This window comes from Anas acuta, chromosome 5 (genome assembly GCF_963932015.1).
Source record: "Anas acuta chromosome 5, bAnaAcu1.1, whole genome shotgun sequence".
NCBI classification, from domain to species: domain Eukaryota; kingdom Metazoa; phylum Chordata; class Aves; order Anseriformes; family Anatidae; genus Anas; species Anas acuta.
This window is the reverse complement of record NC_088983.1, coordinates 28,009,198-28,032,519: the sequence shown is the minus strand read 5'-3', so window position 1 is coordinate 28,032,519 and position 23,322 is coordinate 28,009,198. Positions and strand designations below refer to the sequence as shown.

The 23,322-nt window shown below is 43.1% G+C and overlaps 2 protein-coding genes across 12 annotated transcripts in view; both read right to left on the bottom strand.

The window, feature by feature from the left end:
- Positions 1-4,834: 4,834 nt before the first annotated feature.
- Positions 4,835-15,931, bottom strand: MRPL23 (mitochondrial ribosomal protein L23). 2 transcript variants are annotated; one of them, XM_068683426.1, is made up of 6 exons: positions 15,779-15,931; positions 15,566-15,688; positions 15,137-15,247; positions 14,791-14,873; positions 12,901-12,974; positions 4,835-5,221 (listed from the first exon to the last, which is right to left on the bottom strand). In XM_068683426.1, exons 1-6 carry the CDS (start codon positions 15,835-15,837, stop codon positions 5,057-5,059), a joined length of 615 nt encoding a protein of 204 aa, XP_068539527.1. In that variant the 5' UTR covers positions 15,838-15,931; the 3' UTR covers positions 4,835-5,056. The 2 variants fall into 2 exon arrangements, with proteins under 2 accessions (XP_068539527.1, XP_068539528.1); XM_068683427.1 differs by lacking the exon at positions 15,137-15,247 and having other exon boundaries at positions 15,779-15,930.
- Positions 15,932-16,927: 996 nt separating this feature from the next.
- The window catches only part of TNNT3 (troponin T3, fast skeletal type), a 30,652-nt gene continuing 24,257 nt past the window's right edge, over positions 16,928-23,322 (bottom strand). For 9 of the 10 annotated variants that reach the window (XM_068683428.1, XM_068683429.1, XM_068683433.1 and 6 more), the window contains 3 exons: positions 22,477-22,567; positions 19,444-19,484; positions 16,928-17,327 (listed from right to left, as the gene is read on the bottom strand). In XM_068683428.1, coding sequence (XP_068539529.1) covers positions 17,279-17,327; positions 19,444-19,484; positions 22,477-22,567 — 181 coding nt within the window. In that variant the 3' untranslated portion in view covers positions 16,928-17,278. Of the gene's footprint in view, positions 17,328-19,443; positions 19,485-21,749; positions 21,791-22,476; positions 22,568-23,322 lie in introns of all 10 variants that reach the window. The other variant, XM_068683430.1, reaches the window with a different exon arrangement.

Genomic DNA, 23,322 nt, shown 5'->3' with positions numbered 1-23,322 from the left:
ACTGGTAATTACTTATGTTTTGTAATTACAGCAACCAGTTTCACATCGGGCCCCGGTTCCAGCGTTCTCAGGCCCCAAAATAAATGAAGATGAGGTATCTCCTGCATTCTGCAAGCTGGGCGTGCCCATAACAGCAGCGCACACTTTGATAAGCCATAGTGTATACAAAGAGCTAAAATCTGTCTAAACAGCCATAAGTCACTCTAAAAGAAATGGCTCGGCAAGGATGTCATCTTAGCTACTCTAAAGCCTTTCACATTTAAAGGAAATAATATTTATAAAAATTACCTCTCTTCTCCACAAACACACGAATCCTAAACAGCAATGCTCATTTTTCCCCATTACAACTACTTTAAGAAATTCACAGGTCAGATGACAACACGTTGCTGACTTTCAGGCTGCTTGGGCCCAGCTTATTCAAGGAAATTCACTCGGTCCTGCAACACTTGTCAAGTTCAAGCACTGAAATCCATTCCAGGTAACATTCAACCGCAAGCTTCTGGCCTACGCACAGAAACTACGGCATGAAATTTTATGATCTGTGTTATTCAGGAGGTCAAAAAGGATTATCACAATGTTCCTTTTTAGCCATGGTGCCTGTGAGCCTTGGCATATAAGCAAAGGTTCATGTCTGGAAAGCCATTTTCAGACAACTGTTTTAAATTGGACTCCAAGCAGTCCTTGAACTCCACTTTAGTAGAAAGCAGCATTGTCAAGATAACGGTTTTATGGCTTTCAGTCCTTCTAGCAAAAATAGTGCTCGCTTTGTGTACCTTGCCCTGTTTCACACAGTGAGCAGACGTCCTCTACCCAGCCCTTCCCGCTCTCTGCGAGCCATTCCACAAACAGGCCAGTGCTGAAGAAGCAAGTCTCTTACAACCTGAGAACTAAAACAAGTAAAATATTTTTTTCATTTTTTTCCCATATAATTGGGATAACCTGGATGGACCAGGAATTTTCCAGCCATGAACAGTTTCCACAGCAAGACCACTTTGGATAAAGTAAGCATAGTTTTCCCACTGCTTCATTCATTCAGAAGTGCTACCAACAGTGGGCCCAAACAGATTAGACTGTTGAATACCTTTCTGTCAGCAGCCATACTTAGGGAGTCCCAGCATGGAAGCAGGTATCTGAAGCTCTAACTTATCCATTCTTAGCCATATTCACCCTCAAAAGAGAGCCATTTACTCTCTCAGCGATGTGGCTTTCCATTATACAGAGCAGGTATATTTGCTAAGTAGAATCACAGAATCACAGATTACAATACGCCTTCCCTGGAATACACCACAAGGTTGCACTTACTTTTTCTCCATCATTTATTTTATTTAGCCTTTTCTCTTCTCTTAGCCACCCAGTAGCCTACCAAAGGGGGAACGATGCATAAGACTGAACTGCAGGATATATTTCATTTCTGACATGGGGTGGCTTATACACAAAAGATGAAACTGTGACTTACCAGCTGAGCTGCACTATGTGTCTTCCTACTTCAAGTTAGCTGTGAAAATAAACAATTTGCGCTCTCTGACGTCATGTGGTAAGGCTCAGGTGACAAGAGGTTAGAAGACACGGGAATTTTGTCACCTGTACACACCCACACATTCTTAACATGATCCACAAGGAACCTATCAGCAGGACCTAAGCAGGAGCTACAAAGGAAAACTTGTTTCAAAACTGTAATATTAATAAAACCAGTCTATGAAGTCACTGCCTCTACAGCTCATTTCAGTTAGATTTAAAAAAATAATAAATACAATCAAACAAAAAAGCAACTGCATGTTCCCTCTGAAGCATACTGGTATTGCTGAGACAACCCTGATCATAGCTGGGTGCCTTTCTCCACCAGAGTGGCCTACGCAGACAAGTGCGCATCCGCTGACTGTTCCAGCACATTGCTCTCTTAGGGGGGTTGCACACGTACAGAGGGGAACGAAACTGCGCTCAGCACCTCCCCTGCACGTCACCGCAGCCAGCAGCTGCGGGGTCGTGCACGCCAAGTGCAGGACGTGGCTTCTCCTGCATCACAGCGAGCATCAGCCTCTTCAACCAAGTCATTACTTTGGTCCTTGGAGAAGTTACTCATACGTCTATGTGAACCCCCAGCCCGCAGGTATGGCTGTGGACATTGCCAAGGACAGCTCGACACCTCTGAAAACAGGGCTGCTCACAGGATCTGCCGAACCCTTGCATCACTCAAAACATCGGGATGTGCTGGAACGAGCATGATTCAGTCAACGCAGCTACAGAACGTGATCCCTTGTTCTCCTCGCTTCATCACTCATCTGCTGCGCTTCTCTGATACGTGGCACAAACCTTGACTTCATATTCAAGCACCGCTTGCATTATCTTCTAACCTACCTGTACAACTGGTAGTGTATAACTGGGGGATAGGACCAGTGAAGCACCATGTTATATTAAGAACTGGCACTTCCTCTAAAATACTGGCCAACAAGGGACTGGAAGGAGTTGCCATCTTCATAATCCTGCTTCCATGGAAATCTGGAGCATCAAAGCAAATAGGGCTTTGAATTTTCTTTTTTTAAACCCTACCTTAATTTCACAGGTATACTAGCTTAGAGGTAGCTGGTAACAAAAGTTCTCTCTCAAGTAGCTTGAATATCTGCCAGAATTGGGTTGCAGCAACTTCATATAGATACGGGTATACTCATCTCTCTATTTCTGTCCTTTTCTGTCACTCCAGTCAGAAACCTGTTTTGAACGTGAGCTAAAAATTAATCACCCATGAAGAACTCAGAGCAGCAAAGCACGTAGACCTGCCCTGTGACTTTTGATATTCACTCAGCCTAGCACATATTTGGTACTGCAAATAAACTCCTCTCAGCTTGGATTCTCAATGCCAGTACAGGAGCTGAAGACTCCAACCTCTCCTGAGGACCACAACAGGGAAGGCAGAGAGGCTGATGGTTAATATATTACTTGCTGTTACACCTACCACATGGAGCACAGCCTCACTCATCCAGAACTATCACATACCTGACTGTTTGCTTGCTCAAGGCTGACCAGCCAGCTAGGAAGATACATGGCAGCACTAGATGAACTCTTTTCATTTTATCATCACCATGGTGAAGATGGAGTTACCTATATTGGAAGCCACCACAAAGGAAAGTGATGAAAAAATAGCAAACTCTATATTATACCATAGAGGCAAAGCCCCAGCCCCATTATTCTAAACGGAGGTGAGAGTTCTAAAAACAACCCCATTAAAAAACAAAACCAAAACACAAATAAAGGAAGGAGGGCTGCGGGGAAAACTGTGTACCGCAGGAGAGAAACCCTTTTATCTAGACAAGTTCAGTCCTCCTGCTTTAAAACTGCAGGTCAGCTCCTGATTTAACCTGGAGTTTTACATGTCGCTACAAAACTCTGGAAGTGTTGGCTTTGCAGATATGCCAAACACCCGGGCTGTTTTCAGAGAACTCAGTATTTTTCCACATCTACTATTGTAACTGCTGGCAGGCTAGGAGTAGCAAATCCTCCCTTATCTCCCTCCTCTCTGAGAGCATCTCTCTAAGCACCAGCTAACTTACACAGACCATCGTGCAGATCCCCCCTGGAAGCTGGACAAAGAGGAGGGTGGGAGAATCACTGAAGCTGTAAGCAACAAACCGCAGAAGGAGATGGACTGTCGCGCAGAGGGGAAGTAGCAGGGGGAAAGAGGCGACTAATGAACAGAAGGGGGTGCGTAAAATCCTACTTGGATTGCCTCTCTGGGGAACAGCTGTTTCCTTGTAAACATCTTGCTAGCTGTCCAAACAAGAAGTTCAGACACAGAACAATAATGGAGAGCACCCGGTAGAAGCATTCAAGGCAAGGCGAGGGCTCATTCACTGCCCTGCCAATTGCTCTGAGTGGCAGCATTCAGAAGCAAGGGAAACTTTAGCTGGGTGTTTAACCCTGCACATGCTGGCACTGCGGCCAATGGCCCGCAGAAACGCATCCTTCCTTCTATCCACAGCAAAGTCCTTCCTAGCCCTCCTTCCCCCCCTGACTGTTTCTGACACCCTGGCAGAGCATGTTCCTTGACAAAGGCAAAGAGGAAATATCCTCATCAGAGCAAGGAAAAACAGCTGCAGAGCCAAGAAACAAAAAACCTAAACGTGGCAGCCCTGAAGGCCTAGAAAAGTTCTACCACTGCCCTGGCATCAGCAACTTGGAAGTAAAGGGAGTTGCACCAGAAGAAGTAAAAAGAGTCTTTTTACTAGTCCGGAGCACAAAGCAGTCTACACTTGCAGAAGTGTTTTTATGCCAATACAACTGTGTCTACACAGGACTCTTGCCAGCACTGCAAGGTAGCTGTGGGCAGGGGAAGGAATACTAGCACAACTGTGCCCTGAAACGTTCCTGGGGCAGAGCGGTCACAGAAGGCAACTACCTGCATTGCACAACAGCCACCATAGACTGCACTGCGTCTGTCCATTCCCTGAAGCTTCTGGGGATCACACACATGCCCAGCCACAAGCCTATCCAATAAAACCTGCCCCAAAATGCCACACGGCCATTAACACAGGAGTAAAATCAGGCTACATATGTATCCCCAGGAAAGGGGGTCACTTTGGAAGAAAGGCAATGCACAGGATAGTAAAAGACACCATAACTGATAATAAGGGAGCCCTACATCCAGAGCCTACAGTCTAATAACCTACAAGTTTTCTTGTCCACCTCCAGCTGTCTTATCCTGCCAACCACACTTAACTTGAGAAATGAAACGCCTCCTACTTCCACTCAAATGACCTGTAGCAGCAGGAACAAGGTAAGCACAGTGACACTCTCATTCAGAAACAAGAAGCAATTCCACATTTCAGAAATGGTCCACAAGTTCACAGGGAAGATCTGATGCAGATTTATTTTACCTTTTTATTTCTTTAGGGCCATTTTGGTGTAGTCGTGCATAAATAGCCAGGAAAAAAGACACTCTAGCAAAGGCTGCTCAAGAATAAACCCTTGGTCATTACAAGAAGAGGAGAGTTCAAGTTCTGCTGACCAAAATTCCTCTGAGCCTACAAAAAGGCAGCTGGCTTGTTCATCAAGCTGGTTGGCATCAAAGTCCAAACCAATCGGGAACTCCACCTCGTCTGGGGTCACCCTTCTGGATCTTCTGCTCTTTCTCTAGGTATTTCTTCCTGAAGTCATCAAAAGATTGAGCTTCTTCGTCTTGTTCTTTCTCTGGAAACAGGTTGGGAAACTGAAAGGTTTGTCCTTTGCCCTAAAAAGAAAATAAATGGTCAAAATGGTGCCTTAAGAGGCACTCCCAAGATCTCTTTCCACTGCTCTCCCCAAGATACACATATATCCCTCCTCCACAAGCTAACTTTCAGCCTCTTCTCTTCTGTGTGCAAATTAAGACACTTGCATCTTTCTTTACAGAATGAATGGTCGGGAGATGGACACATCTTCAAGATACTAAACCACCTCAGATATGTTGTAGGAGCCACACCGTAAAAGCAAGACGAGCAAAGTAAGTAATTTTGTTAAAGTCATACCAACGGAGGAAATACAGGCAGGGCAAGCATTCATTATATTAATACTTTGGGTATGAGTCGCAGCTATAGCTGTTTAAATCTTGTCTAAGGATCAGAAAGAACAGACCTAGCAGCTGTTACTATGGGGTGTAATGTGGGAATACAAAGTAACAGATATCAGAGGTCTCTTATCAACAGGAATAAAGTCTGCAGTGTAAAATAATTACAGTGGGAACAATCTGTCTAATACATCACTGATGAGATTAAAGTGATTACATCTGCATCAGTCATTCTGCCTAACAGACAAGTCATTTTAGTGTAACATCATCATCAGATCTATGTCTCCCACTTGGAAAATAAACATTTGCTTGGTCTCTGGTTTTTATCTAACAGCAGGAAACCATTATTCTGTGGAAATGTTCTATCCCATTAACATTATCTACTTACTTTTTAGTGGTGTTTGCACTAAGCACAACTTCATTAAACTCAACAGTATCACCCTTCCATTCCTTTGCATTCCATATGGGACTCCACATAATAAAACTCGTAACTGATAGCTCATAACTCTTAAAATTATTCTCCGGAATAGTTACAAATCTTATCATACATTAACTTCTCTGGCAGAATACTACATATAGAAATCCCAACAAAAGCATGCAATTGCTTCAGATGAACACAGTTTTTTCAGGTCAGCCAGTCTTTCTATTCGTGCAATAAAAATAACTGAACCAGAGGCCCAGTTACAAAATGGTTCCGCAAAAGAGATAAAATAAGCCTTCCACAACACGGCTACCTATACTGCATTTTGAGATAAGAAATCTGACATAATTAAATTAAAAAAAAAACCCTGCCACCATGTCCCTAACCCAGCTGAATGTGTGCTATGTTCCATTTAGCCATATACACTCAACAGGGTCATTTACAGGTGTGAAAGAATTTAAACCTCAAGCATACACTTTGGAAAGAAAAACCATGACTTATCCCAGTTGAGCTTATCCAGACTAGAATCTAGGAAATATCAACTCATACCCAGCAATGCTCCGGTTGTTTTTGTAGTGCATACTTCTTGGGGGTTTCCTAAGAGCCTGACCATACTACAAAAACAACAAGGGAGCTGCTGTGTACATTGCGCTTTCCTAGATTCTAGCCTGGATAAGATCAAGTGGAACAAATCATGGTTTTCCTTTCCACACCGTACACTTGGGGGTTTCAACTCTTTTGTACCTGTAAACTACCACCAGGTACGCTTATAATAGCTGCCCTATGACAAGTGAAGCATAGCTCCATTTTGAGGCACAGCAACAGGCCTTATCAATGGCCTTGAACAATCCCAAAGCCGTAGCCTACTGATGCTCTTCCTGTAGTAGGATCAGCAGCAAGCACCCTTGAGGCAAAGGGCTGCCCAAGAGTTTGGCACACTCAAGCATTTGGAAAAGAATTTGTTTACGTTACAAAAAATTACTGCATTTTAATTGCACTGCAGGCAGGTTGCTCAGCCCTGTGGCACCCATAGGACAGAGGAGGCCGATTCTAAGGACTCATCCATCCTGGAGAGGAAGCCATTTTAGTGAAACACGTTGGAAAACAATTCAGGCTAACATGGTAGGCATACCACCTACACTGAAAATCTGAGAACTATTTATGTTGGTAACAGTGTAGTAAGGGGCTGTTCTTGTTATGCAGCACTTCCATTCTGGTATGCTTCCAGCACCAAAGCACTGCTCTTATTGGAGAGTGAAGGAAAGCTGTCCCTAAAGCATACTAACAACGTTCATGGTTAATTCACTAAGCATTGCAAAACAGTTATTATTTTTAAAAGAGGAAAAAAACTAAAAAGGATATGCACAGAAACTATAGTGAAACCAGACAAACCTTTCAGCTGTTTATCAAAGTGCTCACAGTTCCCATTTCAAGGCTGGTGAAAGTCAAATATTGAGCTGAAAATGTCAATCTGTATCTGGAGTCTTTTAATAAATCAAAATCAGTACAGACAAGTTGGGTCTTTCCAGCTCTTGTTTTGTGAAGAAATTCTGATTTTGGCTGGCAGCCAGACACGATTCGAAACAGCCAAGACATTACACCCTGAGAACTGAAGGTTGATAAATCTTAAGTAACAATACTATGCAGTAACACTGCACTGTAAGACTCTGGAGTGATGAAAGCTGTATGAAAAATAGCTGTTGTGCATGCTCAGTAGCTAGTTTTCATCTTGGGTATTTCAAAATTTCAAAAATACCAAAAGGCATCGACTTACATAAAAGGCTGAGAGTCTATCCAGGCATATTTACATTCGGTGCGTCTTCAGCACGATGCCAGAGGCTACCAGTTGTTTAGCTCATATGCCACCTTCTCAAAACAATGCCTACCAAAGGAATAGAGGGATATCACTCCCTTATGCAGTCCTGCTTAAAGTAGACTTTTTTCTTTGTAAGTTTTCCCTTCCCGACAGCAACCATCTGCCAGCTAAGTTAAATGCCTCCTTCAAATGAAATCCTAACCAAAATAAAGCAAACAACTGAATTTCTACTTCGTTCATCAGTGTGGGTGTTTTACTTGGTTTCCAAACTGCTAGAGCATGAACTACTGGCATATTTAACTAGGAAGCAAAATTTTGCATTCTTATTCCTAACCCTTACATTTATTCAATGTTTTACCTTTTGCAAGCTGTTTAACCAGTCTCCCCTTTCATCACTGATTTATTGAAATTCATAAACTGAAATGGCCTCTGAAAAAGCTAGGATTAGGTCTTTGTTTAGAACTTCTGCCAGCACAGTTACCTTAGTCAGAAGCACAGAGAAAAGTGGAGATGAGAGCAGCCTCCTTTCTGACAGTTGTGCTAAAAGAAAGCACCATAAAAAAGACAAACACTGGGAGAAAAAAAAAAATGCTATTTTACTCAGATAATTTAGTCTGTCTTGGAATTGAATGGTGAAAAAATTGTTTTACCAGCAGTACAGCAACATGAGGTGATACCTCTGGAGTCTGTCAGGATAAGCTCTCCCTCCACATCCTCTAATATCTAAATGAGCTCTTATAATGTTAGACAAAGAAAGATAAATAAATAAATGGAGCAATGAAGTCATAGAAGCATTATTAAAGCACCTAAAAATAAAGTCATTGTGATGATTTTACATGTTGGTATTCTAAATTTAGGGCCTTCCCAGAGACCTCCCTTCTTTCTACAAATTCTAAGGTTATGTATAAGTGAGATGTGTGGTCCAGTGTTTAGATTGCAGAAATGGGAGCCATTAAACTTCTACTCCTGCACAAATCTAATCCTCGTTTCAGCCGTACCCAAATGTAAAACTGATTTATATACATGGTCTTAAGAGGATTCCTTTATTAAATACTAAAATCCTTCAAGATAACAAGAGACCTAAGCACCAAACATATTTTCATCTTAGATGCCAAGTCTTTTTGGTTATAAAGGTTGAAAACACACCTTGTTTCTCTGAGTTTGCAGAAGGAGTTACAACATGAAGTGGTACAAATTGCCTCCATTCATTTTAATGGGAGGTTAAGTGACCACAATTAGGCCTATGAAGTCAAGTGTTAGCCTTTCCACTGCTGAGCCTCATGTCAGAAAATTGCTAGGAGGATTATCCAGCACAAACTCACTTGTACTTTCTGACCTTTGCGTCCTCTGAAAAGTTTAGGAATGGAAGGTCAGCACAGATATTATTGTGTAGGAATGACGCAGCAAACACTGATCATGTAAACAACTGTGAGGTCTTCTGATTATTTAGATAATTGAAGCACTTACTACTGTCCTTCAGAATTAGGAGAAAAGTGATGTTTATAGTATCGTTAACTAAAAAAATGTTGGACTCCCAACAGCACGGGATTCAGTCCAGCAGTAGCAGCAAATGCAGCTCAGTTTAATAATCCAGTGCATTTCAACAATTCTCCTCCTATTGCACTTGGTAACATCTGATGTTAAAACGTATGGCAGAACAACACTGAAAGCAACTGCGGAACCCACACAGGAATGACACAGCACACAGGGCATCCAAGTTTCCTCTGAATTCATTACATGTCAAATGAAAACTGCTGTCACATCTGATGTGCAAATGGGTTAATTAATATGAACATACAGGACACACTAGGCAGGGTTTGAGGAGAAAACATTTGCAAAAATGTTCCCACCGGTGCCATCATTCATGCAGCTAAATAGGTGTTAGTCCTAATGTTGACAAGGTCAGACTCCTTTTTACAGCCATCTCCATTAGATTTCTCAAAACAGGTTTAATTAAAAATAGGTCTGGATTCCAGAGGCTTGTCTACAGTTGAGCTCCCACGGGTGCTAACACCTGTTGAGCTACAGAGTGAGAACAGTGAAGGAGGAGGAGGGGATGTTGTTTTTTTTAATTTTCCTGATGTTGATGCAACTGTAAAGTTTCCCACTGGCTTTTTTTTTTTTTCCTTTTAGTAATATTAGGATAATTACAATTCTATTCGAGTAAAGAGAAAGGCTGCTTACTTACTTTCATTTTAGCTACTTGGAAAAGATACATACTTTTAATTAAAAAAATCAAATAGCATTAAAAAGTAGCATTTGATAAGCCTTAAACTTAAACCTTTCTCACCACATTCCAGAAGGGGAAAAAAGTCAGGCAGGCTCTGGAATGGCAAGATATTGTTGATCCACAGCCTTCTATGATTTGAGGTATTTTTTTAGTGTGAAAATATTATGCTTGGACCGGTCATGTATTTGTCCAGTTACAGCCTGAGAATAAAGTAAACAGCTCTGAATCTCCAAGAAATAGTATTTGGAAAGGAAAGGACAACAATTCTTACATATGGAGCAGCTGAGGCACTAATCTGACACCTAAGGGCGTATCGGCTATGACTTCACGTACCCTCCACCTTTGAGACACTTGTGGTTAGTTAATAGATATGTATGTTGTGCTGGGACACATATGATGATGTTTTATGAAGCAGGCAAGCATAACTAGTCATAAGAGATATACTCAATTTCATTCAGGTAAACCACACCAGGACTGCTTCCAAGTCACACTGGGAAGAGCAATACTTCCACCTAGTGGGCAACAGGAAGATCAACCCAAAACCTTCCAAAAACACATACTTATTTTTCCAGTCATAAGCAGTTTTAACTTGAAACTGGATTAATGAGGGAAAACACAGCTGGTAAAAATGGTGGGAAAGCCCTGCTACTCTGACTCACGGCAGATGCAAAATAATTCTAATGAAAAAATGGGTTTTACAGTGGTTACCAAACTTTCCTAAATTAGGCAGATATTAACAATGGACTGCATGGGGCCTGTTTTGGCCTGAATCACACCATGAATGAAGGGAAAACCTTCAGTTTCAGAAATTACACTGGGTTTCTGGCCTCACTCACTGTTTAAAGCTGGTGTGAACACAGAACTGGGAGCTCATTGTTTGAGACACCAGAACTACTGAAGAAAAGCAAAGAACAAAAGAGGGAAAAAAAAAAGACAAACCTAAATGTTAGAGCTCACAGACTACAACAGTAAGAGAAAAGAGAGCAAAGAGGACAGGACAATGTGAAAAGAAAACGGGCAGACCAAGTTTCACTGATGAAATCTAGATAAATGGTCAGAATTCCCTCACTCGGGATGCTGTACAACAAAAACTAAAATGCAGTCCCCTAACCTAATTCATGGGAGAGATGAAAACGTGGCATTCTTTAAAAACTGAGGATGATGCCATTGGATAGGACAACACAGTAAAAGACACCTGCTCTCTCAGGTACTAGAAACACTCCTCAGCCACAGTACCACAGGGCTTTGTGCATTCTCCATTCCACTGCAGTTACCCACAAGGTGATGGCAACTCTTCTAGGTTCAGAAGTTTGATCTGAAATAAACACTCAAAGGCACTGCCTTAAATGAGTGGCTTCCTCCATAGAGTAGCAGCATTTGGCTTTCCACTGAATTTATCCGTGGGTTGTGGACTGCTTCCCTTCACAACTCAGCAGACACAGAAACAAGACTGCATTAAATGTAGGAAAATAAAAGTTGAGAACTGACCAAGGTTCAGTGGAGATGCATGTCTGCTTCAATCTTGGGGAACAAGCCTCCAAAAGCAATGCTATCACCAGCAAGAGGCTATGGCAATGTAAAGTGCCTGTAATTACCTACTAAGGAATAACACACAGAGAAAGCAACTTGTACAATACAAAATCACCCCTGACATTCAATTCTTCAGTTGTGTTCTTAATAAATCAGTCATACCTGAACTTTCACAGACAAAATCCCTGCACAGGTAATAATAGCCTTTAGGCTATAGGGAGAATTTGTCTACCGAAACAGGGCCTGTTCCTTGAAAAAGGCATGTGAATTTTACTATCATAGCATAAATCCTGGTGAAGATGACACCAGCTTTAACTTCAGCACAGTGAATCAAGCTTAGCCCTCATCTAGATATCAAACTGTTACTTCCTATTAACACTGTATTTTATACTGTTCTTTTAAAGATAAGGGCTGTCTACAAAAACAGAGTCCTCATTTTTCTTTCCACTCCCTTCCCTAGAAAGGACTTATAGAAAATTTTTCTAAGCTCATTTAAAATCAAAAATTAAGAAAAAAAATAATCAGATCTCCCATTGTCTACGCATCTCTCATTTGACCCCAAGTCCTTACAAATTCTTATGCAATCTTTATGCTATAAGGTCACGCAATGTTCCCCCACACTGACTCCTTGTCCCAGGACAGAGTAACATTGAGCTTGTGTTGCCAACAGCAACTTTGAACTTTTGGTTTTACAACCATAAATAGCATTCCTTTAAAGTAATTTTGGTACGTGAAGGGCTTTTCTATCACTGGTGGCATTTCTTTCTTACTTGTAGACAGGTAAGCCCAAGAGAAGACAGAACTATAATGTGCCCCTGTTATGAAAGAAACTTGTAAGAACATGAAGCACCTTTTCCACTGGGCAACCAATATACATTTCAGAACCCAGTTTAGCCACAAAGCACACTTGTTAGACATGACTAAAAGCTCTCCAGGGAATATGCCTTAAGTCTTCTTGGAGATCCAAAGAGCTTTAATAAAAAGTTCTCCATCTTTACAATATATTCTTTCACTTACTGGACATTCCAGCAATCAACCACACAAGCCATGAACCTTCCAGTATGGAGAGTACAGGGTCAGCATGAAATTCACTGACAAAGCAGCGCCATATGACACCAGGCCCTAACTTACATACAGGCCTCGGACACAAATGGTACTAGAAAATAACAATTTGTTTAAATTTGTTTTTCAAACTAAGTCATTTAAATTAGTGAATGCCTTTATATGTTCTGGAACATATTAAAGAAAATGCCTTCATTAGAGGAGTGGAAGAAACAGTCAGCTAATTGGACAATTCACCAAGCATTACTTGTAGCTTGTCTGACAAAGAGCCCCTTCTTTTCCTACAAGCATCCATATTAACTCACCAACTGTACATAGGCAACCTTGTAATCAGGCGTCTTCACTCTCTGATTCTTGTGGTTCCTCTTGTTGTTCGCACCTGCAGAAATGAACAGTCCCGTTTTTAACTTTACAGGAATTCCAAGTACCCCAAAGCAAGGCCAAGGTGGGGGGGGAGCACCAGTTTTGATTTATTAAGATGGTTACTTCTTCAGTACCAACATAGATACCACAAAGCAGTATCAAAATTACTAAAACATACTGAAGTTGGTAAACTGCTGACATGTAAGGAGAGGAGGCATCACCAGACGTGGGCTGCTGACAGCTGTTGTGCCTTCATGGTCACAAATTTTGCAAAGAAGCAAGGAGGCAAGTCTTCTGAGTAGGGGGGCAGGAGAAATAAACTGTCCTGCCAACATTAACTGCTTCAGAAAGACAAGCATGGAATGACCATGAAGCAGCTTCAAACTTGTCAATTTTTACTACCCAGCTAATGAGCAGGCTCTACACGTTACACATCAGAAAATTACACTCTATACCCCAAAAAATCAAAGCACCTTCACTTCCTGAAAGTATGCTGAGCACAACTGAGTGGGAAGTTCAATTTACTCCTTGCATGTTAGGCAAACATTAAAGCTGTTGAATTATGAGACGTTCTAAGCCCCTTTCCTCTTTTATTCCTGACATTCTACCACCACTTCCATTAAGTACTGAGGGACTGGACAGTTTTATGGACAAAAGCAGTCATTTTTCAGTGCTGTTTGAAATAACATGTTTGCTCTTAGGATTTCATTTAATTTTATTTTTACATAGATACATTGCAGATGATGTTTTCCTTATTTTAGATGCTCTGACTTTTACAACCTTCTCTTGAAGCTTTTTCTTTCATTCTCCATTTTTCACTATGACAGCTTTTTTCTTATGCCCTTTTGAATTTGTCCCTACTCTTACCATTATAAACACATCGATCAATTCCTTTGCTAGAATTAATGCATGAAAAAGAGGAATCCAACCAAAGATGTCCCAACAAACAAGTCACTCTCCATTTGATTAATGCACTGCCTGGTGATCAAAAACATACGTGACGTAAAAATATATTCCTGACTTTGCACTACATCCAAAACACAGTCAGAGAAACTCTGGGAAGGGAAGCATTCACACGTAAATGTGACTTTGTAGAATTCTAGGCTAGTTCAATCAGAGATGGGTCCCTCTGTTCCAAGTCTGAGTTCAACATAATTTCAATTAAGAATGACTTTTTAATGGTTCTTTGTGGTGGTGGTGAGGTTTTTTGAGCAATGGTAGTACAAGGAAGAAATACAGTAAGTGGAAGCATATGAGTCTGTAGTAGAAATGTGGTACCTACAGGTTATGAAAAACCAAAAGTTTGTAAAGATGCGTTTCTGATATTTTGTACTTGTCTAATTGAATACTTTTTTCTCTCTAAATATTTCGACTTTAGTTAGACCATAACACCTCCTCTCTGTGCATGCTAGGTAATCTTAACTTATTTCCTAGACTTAAAAAATAAGTTTAATTGCTAATTTTATTAAAATACATGAAGTAGTTCCTTTTGAAGTGCGACATCCACTGGTCTTCAAGGAGAAATGGTAGCCAACTACAAAGGTATTTGGCATGGGTTAGATACAGGTCAAGATTTTAAGACTTTTTAAATTCATTTTTTTATTTTTAAAAATAAACTTATGTTGTTACCTAATAAAAGTATTCAAATATGAAGCACTACATATGAAGTGGTACATACTTGTTTTAAGTAACAATAATAAAAAGAACTGAGCTGGAAGTTGCCACCAGCAACATAGTTTGTAGAAAGCTACTAGAACTTTTGACGTGAAAAGCCTCTTCTGGCTGAAAAGGTAAACTGCATTTATCCCTTTGAATTACTCAACTGCACTTACCATACTGTATTCTGGTCCTCACAGCAGCTACTGGCACATTATATATTTTTTCAAGGTAATTCTTGATATCCACTTTTGTCATTCTAGGCAACAAAAAAACATTTTGGGGAAAGAAAGAAGGAAAAGTAGAAATATTTAACTAAATTCGGAACAGAGCCACAGTATTTAAAGGCAGGTTAGTAGTCTGGAATAGATATGTCTCCCCCTTTCAACCATGGTAGCTTCACTGCACTGATGTATAAACCCAACATGGAACATACACTGTTACAGCAATTCATAGCCCACAAATTGAAATAATGCTGAACATTTTATTCTCTGGCACCTCAGCAGTCAAAACACGAGATACCTGCTGTACTGGGAGCCAGGGTGGGCCTTCTGACTGCCCGTGCTGAGAATCCTTTCTAAGCTTCTGAACTTGACTTCTAATGTTCTTGGGGCCTGCTGCAGCCATGTGGGCCTTTACGTGTAGAAGCAGAGCAGCCAGGACGAAGGGAGTCCTGCAAAACTAGCACCTGGACACCACCTCTTCTCCTCATGGCCACCTCCACCACCTCTCCCTTCCTCCTCACCCCACCTCCGGGCAGCCAGAGCCTCCCCGAGAGGAACCAAGCACAGCTCCTGCTTAGCCCAGCGCCCTGAAAGCCCTCCCTGGTGCACAAAACCCTTCCTTCAGCCAATGGGGGGGGTGCTTTGGGCGCAGGGGGATGCTCCAGAAGCGGCGGGGACCCCCGGGCACCCCGCGGCCGGGCTGCGGCCGCCCTCCCCGTGCACTCACTCCATGGAGACGCGGAACTGCACCGTGTCCTCGGGCTGCGGCACGCCGGGCCGCACCGCCAGCATGAAGAAGTTGGGGCGGAAGATCCGCAGCTGGGGGCCGCCCAGCTGGAACAGCGGGTACCTGCGGGGAGAGGACGCCCGTAAAACACCGGCCGGCGGCACCGAGCCCGGCCCCAGCCCCGGCCCTCCCGAGCCGCCCTGCCCCGCTCACACAGCCCGCCTGCCGCCCGCCGCCATGGCCGCGGCACGGCCCGGAAGCGCCGCCGCCATGGAGGGGCTCCCGCTCTCGCCCTCTGCTGGAGCGGAGGGGCGATGAGGGTGGTTTTTGTGTGTTTTTGATTTTTTTTGGGTGGTGGTCACCACCTCATTCGCCCTTGGAGGAGGCAGCGGGGTCTCGCCCTCGCCACAGAGGGGATGCGGTGCTTGGGGTGCGCTAGGCACGGGGCAGGGGTGGGGAAACGTGGCTGCGAAATGGCGTCGCTGAGGGAGTTCGCAAAGCGCAGCCCCAAAAGGTGGGACAGCAACAAGCCAGGGGTGCGAGGGACAGGACGTGTCGGGGGCACAGGGTGGCAGCTCTGCAAGAGCTGTGGAAGCCATCTCTGAGCGCCTGACTGCCATCCTGCCACCTTGACTTCACGCTGTGGGGTGGGACACCACCATGATTCTCTTTTCCTCACTGACTGGTGAACCAGAGTGTGTAAGCTGGCACCAGGAAAGGCCAGAAGTTTGGTAGGAAGCCTGGTGAGAAGCCTGCAGTAGGCTTCTTTCCAACCAGGAGCTTCTAAGGTCAGCAAAGTGAACAGCAGGCCCCACGCAACCAAGAGCCCGCAGCCTGAGTTTGGTGGCAGCCATTTCGTGTCCATGGCCCCATTTGACATCTAAATCAAAATAACCGAGTAATTCAGGCTTCGCTATTGGATTTTAATACTATATGTAGGTTAAGTGTTTCAATAAACATTTTAGTGTAATATTTGAATTAATGGTGATCTGTGTTGTGCTGTGACATCTGCTTTTAAGAAATGTTGCATACTGAAAACTATGGCGCCTGTGGATTCATTCCTTTACACCCAGTTCTTTGATTCCCTTCAACACTCAGACTTTTAAGTTTGTTTCAAGCACTTTTGGCATCCAGACTGTCCCACAGATAAGAGCTCCCCCAGAACAGAGTTGGCTTTCCTTATTTGCCTGTATGGGACCTGTAAAACTGGCCTCCAGTCCTGTTTTTTGTTAATGATGCCAAACCCCATTTCCACTTGTAGGGCTGGATTAAATGTTAAATAAGGATAGCTAAGGTCCAACTCCCAAATGCCATTAAAAATAAAATAAAATAAAATAAAAACACCATTGCAGAAAGCTGTCATTGAAGTAGGTACTGGTTGCGCTTTATTTACAAAATCCAGAGATTTGTACACAGCAATCTACAGGACAGCATAGGGCTGGTATCAGGAGGGTAAAGGACATGCTCAGCAGGAATTGAAGATACCAGCAAGGAGTCACCTCAGTTCCGCAGGGAACCTGCTTCCTTTTGGCTGAGGAAGCCACCAGACCCCTCCAGGAAGAAAAGGAAGAAAAGCAGCAGCAATAGCCAACCCAGGCTGATGTTGCAATTTTTGTTATCGCTGAGGCATGGGAACACAAATGGTTTGTGAAGGAAGAAAGAGGAGACCAGCAGCGTTTCGGCATGTCACTAAGGGCCATCCTGCCTGGTTCTTTACTTCCAGCGCCCACCGACCTTCCCCTTGGCTCCTGCCTTCTTGCTGCTACAATACAAAATGAAAGAAAAGCATGTCAGTGTGAAAGAATTGGTCCATGGTGACCACTACTAATTTCTGACTCTCATCTTAGCATCAAGCTTCTTCCTTCTTTCACATGTTGGGCATATCCATTATAGAGCACGTCCTGAGAAAAACATTGCAGATGTTGTGGAAAGAAGTTCCACCTCAGGCTCTCAGCGAAAGACTAGGATGTGCATTCCTGAAAGGTGGACCCTTCCAGATTCCTGCATTAACAGGACACAAATCTGTGTGATCCCAAGCCTAAGTGACAAGCCTATCCAAGCACAGATTTAATGTTCCCTGAATTCAAATTTGCTCTCATCTGGATTTTAGGAGTTAGTTCTGTTTCTGGAGAAAACTTCCTCCTCATCAGAGAGCTTTAGTCAAATCCCCCAGATGCCCTAGTTAAAAAAAGTGGAAGTGGAGACAAAACACTGAACAGTAATTTATACACAACTAAGAACTGCTTTGCTCTAACACAGCCAGAGTGACTACTTCCTTGTGTCATGAGAGCAAGAGTCTCCAAAACTATGCGGACTTTAGGTCACCCCTCACATCAATATTCCTATCTTGCTTATAGTGTGTGTGGGAGCAGACCAGCTACAGTCCCCACGCAAAGCAAACTCTCTCCAAACAGTATCTTCTTGCACACAGAAGGGCAATCCTGCATGCAAGCCACTTACCTTCTGTCTGAGAAACTGGCACGCCTGGAGCCAGAGAGGGGCCAGGTGTGAAGTTAGTCGGGTTAGATTCTGAACTGGCTCCCATAGGTAAAACCTTGGCACAGCACACCACCAAACCCTTGCATCTCACATGTAGGATGAAGAGGCTGCTTCTTGAACAAAAGCACATGCAGACTGGGCCACATCTTTGACACGGAAGTGCATGGGGTTGCGGGGACAGGCACGACATGTTGGGGCCTTGCCATCGACCAGGAGGCCTGCTTTGGAACCACTGATTCCTCCAGAGAGCAGAGAAAGATGGGGAAGACACATCTGGGGAGGTTTTTGTAGTGCTGCTCCATTTGTTCAAGAGCTCTAGCCATGTTTATGTGAGGATGTAACACAGTGACACAGACGTACACATAGTGGATACTTTACCTTTTGACCAAGTTAGACTTGATCTATTTGAAAAATTGACCCTTTGCATTAGAGATGGTCGAATGTTTTCTGCTTATCTAAAATTCATCTCAGTGTCCCTCTTTGGCAGACTTCCCACAGGTTCAAAATCCAGTAGAGGAACTGTATAGCTCCTCAAACGAAGGCAGAGTCCTTTTATCTCCACAAACGCCTGTGATGTTTGATGTTATGCCTAACCTTTAGAATGTGCTTAAGGAGACTTAATAACAGTGTGAAGCAAAAGGATCACTTGATCCTTGTATAACACGTCAGCAGACATTGCTTTGGAATGCTACAGTCTGTTTTGGATAGAAATGCAAATATGCAGAAATCTCATGAGCTGCGGGCTTTCCAGTGCAACCTTTTCAAATGTTCTCCTATTGCACTAAGGCTGTGCCGTGTCTTTTGAGGGAACAAATATGCATTAATGGTACAGCTTGTTGTGGGTGGTGTGGCAGTGCCCCTCAAAAGAGCAGCAACACCCATACAAACCATGACACCACCCAAGTTCACTGCAAAGATGTAGAATAGTTAAAGATATAAGACTCAGAAAAAATCTAATTAAATAGAAGTCATATGGAGAGGGAAAGTGAGAGAAGAGAGATGAGTGAAAAGAACTCACAACATGATGTTAGTCTTGTTACACACCATTCGCAGCAACCACTTGTTTACCCTTCATAAGCAAGGGTTGTCTCCCCTTGTGTTTTCAAAGCACCTCAGTCAGGTGTTTGAAAACCCCAGCAATTAGCAGATGGAGATTTTGCAGACATGGTGTGAAGAAACACAATTTTTCTTTACTAGCTGTTATGTTCACTTCATTTTCCCCTTCATTTTCTCAACGTGAGGCAGGATGGGAGTTACCCTTCTATCTTTAGCCTCATTTCATTGCAGCAAGAAAATGTTGGTGTTGAGGCTGAAGTGAATACTTTGAACACTGAGAAGATATCCCCAGCCAGGAGCTAGGAGGGGATACGGGTACTTACTGTTTCTGAGCCTGATCAATCCGGTTCCTGAGGGTGACAATCTGAAAACAACATACATGACCAGGGGTTTTAGAGATAAAGAAACCTTGTTCCCTCACGGAGAGAAGAGTTTTACCTGCTAAAGAGCTGGAAACAGGTGCCTGTGACAGGAATCAATACTTCCTTTGAAATAAAAGCTCACCCTTGCTTGAAGGAGAAAAATGTTCCTTGGCAATAAATCTTCAAACTAATTTCACATTTCAAGGGAAAGATGAGCTAGAATTTTATAGTCCTTATTAGTAGAATCCCAATCCATATGAATTAATTTACTGTGAACTCACATGTCGAACTGCAGACAAGTGAATTCAAATGACTCTCACCTTGGCCAGCTGGAAAGCTGTTGGATGGCCTCATCTCCCCATATGCATTGACCTCATCTTACTTTTCCCCTACTACATATTAGGAAAAGTGTAAGCTCAAAGAGCTTTGGTGGACTTTGTATGGGGACCTCAATAATGCAGGTCACACATTTCTGCCAGAGTGCCTTTGTTGGCTGTCAGAGGAGGAGGTGAGGAGATTGCAGCAGTCACCATCTTCCTAGCCACTCATCTAATATGAGAGGAAGACTTTTAAAGTGCTGAAGATGGCACTATTCAAGGAGAGCTTCAGCAACCACAGAGGAAAAGGTTGGAGTGGGGACTCTGAACGTCTTCTCAAGTTCTGCTGGTTACTTCCAGCCACTATGCTCCTGACAAGATGGAGTAAAGATGTGTTTTGCCACGGGTAAACTGTAGCTTCCAACCTGAAGCATTGCAAAGCAAACACCTACCTTTCACTGCATATTGTGGCCTGACTCAGCATCTCAATCCTGGCCCATAGCCCTGGACTCCCTCCTGAAATCCCAGGACTTCAGTGCAGATAGCAGACAAGCCCCAAAGAACTCACATTCTTTTTCCCCTTCACCTTCTTGTTTGTAACCAAGTGAAGGATCTACCTAGGTTCTACCTGGTTTTCCTTGGGTGAGAAAATGCACTTTCCAAAACCTATGCTTTGCTTCTGCTGCTTTTGGTGTAATTCAAAATTCTCCACTGCCTCTGCATGTCCAAGAACTGATGACCTAATATTTCAATATTTTAAGTGGCATTTGACATTCCCCACATGCGAAATGAGAAAAAAAAAGAAAAAAAAAAAAAAGAAAAAAAAAAGTCATACACCCAGGCTGGCCCAACAACCGGTGTTTTCTATCTCATGTCTTTCCATGGCAAACAGAAACGAGAGACTGAAACATTAGCAGGAACAAGACAACACAAGGAAGGAAAGATCAGCAGATCAGTTGCTTTTGTACTTACTCGTGGAAGTTTTATCTGCTACAGCAGTTTTAAATTGTTTATTGCAACTCAGTATTTTTCCCAGGTGTGGAGGAGAACCAGCTGTGTCTTCAGCTTGACCCAGAGACTTAAGACTTACCTTCACGGACAACCTTGCCATAGTGACCATAGCACACTCTCCAAGGAAGCACCAAAGAGCAGCAGACGCTAGAGCTGAAGAACAGCTCCATTCCTGCGTGTCCCAGTTCCTTCCTTTGTCTCTCCCTTGTGTCCTTATTTGTCTCCTTCATTCCCTTTGCTGCTTGCACTTACCTTTCCCCTCACTTTCCTTTCCTGCTGTCACCTTCCCTTTGTTCTCCAATTTTTCTTCTCACATCTCAGCTGTGCATTTTCCTTCTACTCTGCAATTCTTTGCACTTTGTGTCCTTGATTCTTCTCATCAGCCACCCATCTCTTTACCTGTATAGAGGCCTCATGCCACAGCACATATATCTCCCCTGCCACTGCCTTAATTCCTGTTGTGCCTCATGTTATCCTTAACTAGCCCTCTCTTTGGGTCGGAGTTAGCATGTGGCCACAAGGTGGAGAATCTTCCACACCCCATACTATTCTTTTCTGCAGAGCCCAAGATGCTACTTGTGCATCCCTAAGCTTCTGCATGTACCTCAGGTGCATCAGGGTGGCTCACCCATGCAAATACAACTGGGCATTTGGATAGAGAATTATTTTCAGTGGTGGCCTGCGTGGGTTGCATTTCTTTACCTGCATCCCTGTTAGACCCTGACTCTTCTCCTAAATCACTTCATCTCTTTTCAAAGAACAGAAAGGGAGAGAAAAAGGAAGTGAAGGGAGACGTACAAGATTCATTTTCTCTTTTCCCTCTGCACTTGGAGCCAAGTGCCAGTTTCTGTCTGGCACCTGACCTCCGACCATGCGGCAGGCTCATGCATTTGGTAGCCTTTGCTGCTGCTGTTACACAGGCAAATTCATTGTACTTACAACTTGGAAAGCTCCTGCAGCCTGCAACGCATTGTTAAAATCTAAGAGAGATTGAGATAGTTACGTTGGTGTTGCTCATTCCCTGTCAGTGTGTCTGTGGGACTGGGAATTGAAAGGAGAATAAGACAGAGAGAGATCCAGTAGGATTTCTCAGCCACTGGAACCTGGTGTAGGGGACTGCAGACTGTGACTGTGAAGGAAAGCCATCGGCTTTGTGTTACCCTATGGCACTGCTGTCAGGTGCTCCTGTCCGGAGACAGGTTTCAGTAACTCCAGAGAGCTCAGTCCACAGGGAATCTGTCTGGGATGGGAATAAAACTTAAAATGTTCAAGTGTGAAGCCAAAGATGGGTTTAAAAATATCACTTTGCAATGGAGACGAGCAAATTGAGAGTGTGATTGATTTTTTTTTTTTTTTTGTAACACAGTTACCTATAGATAAACAAGAATGAGCAAGAAGTGTTTGAGTGGGTCTGTTTTCCATCAGGATTGTCTTTCCATGAAGGACTGAAAGCCTTGAGAGTGGTCTATACAATTTCAGCCTAAAATGTGAAATCCAGACCAAGTACATTAGGGGAACTGTAGTTCCAGGTGCCTTCTGCTTAAATATTCCAAAAGGGCACTGGAGAACCAAATTGTATTGCCACTGCATGGCTTTTGCCAGAACAATGTCAGAGATTTTTATATTTTGAATCTAGTGCCACTAGAAAAATGGCTTTTTAACTCACCTCATATTTTTTCCTCTTGATCTGCTCTGTAAAGTCATACTTCTCAGTCTCCAGCTGGTATAACCAGTCCCACAGTTCCTTAGCCTTGTCCCTGTGTGTTTGCGGGGAGAAGGCAATAGGAGAAACACATCACATCCTGTATTTTCTAGTTTTCATTTCACTTTTCACATTTTATTCAGTGCAGTTCACACATTATCCTCTGAAAACTACTGACCTCTGAAAGCTGGTCAAGGGCACACGTTTCTCACCTTCTCACCTGAGAACCTTATAGCCTTGTGCTCTTTCATGTACCATGCACTAATGTCTTTCTGACAGATTTAATTTTCCCCCTAATTCTTAATGAGAGAAAGAGTCCAGGGGGATTAGATGAGAAGGAATGAAAGCTGAATGCCCCAGAGATGAGCAGAGCAGCTGCCATTGTGCAACCTCATCCATTCCAGGGATGAGGTGAGCCAGCCCGGTCCTTCAGTCAAATGTAAACTCCAGTGTGTGGAGTCCAGGCCATCATCTGAAGACTTCTCTGCACCAGAGCACTTGGCCCCCAAGCCTTCAGCCTCAGTGGACATCCGTACCCATACCTTAGCAGCTCTAACTCACCCTGGGAATGCTGTTGTAACACAGATCCCAGTCTGAGGGTTTGTTCAGCTATCTCAGAGCTGGGTTTAGAGTTTGTACCTAGTCCAGTAGATGGCTTATCTTAATTAACAGGAGAGGCAACTGAAACTATACCAAGAGCATGGCTAGATGGCTACCAAGCCTTTTCAATAATACGCCATCCCATTTCCCTCTGTTCTCCAGATCAAGGAAAGGCAGAACTTAACATTGTCCCTTGATGAATTTCAAGGA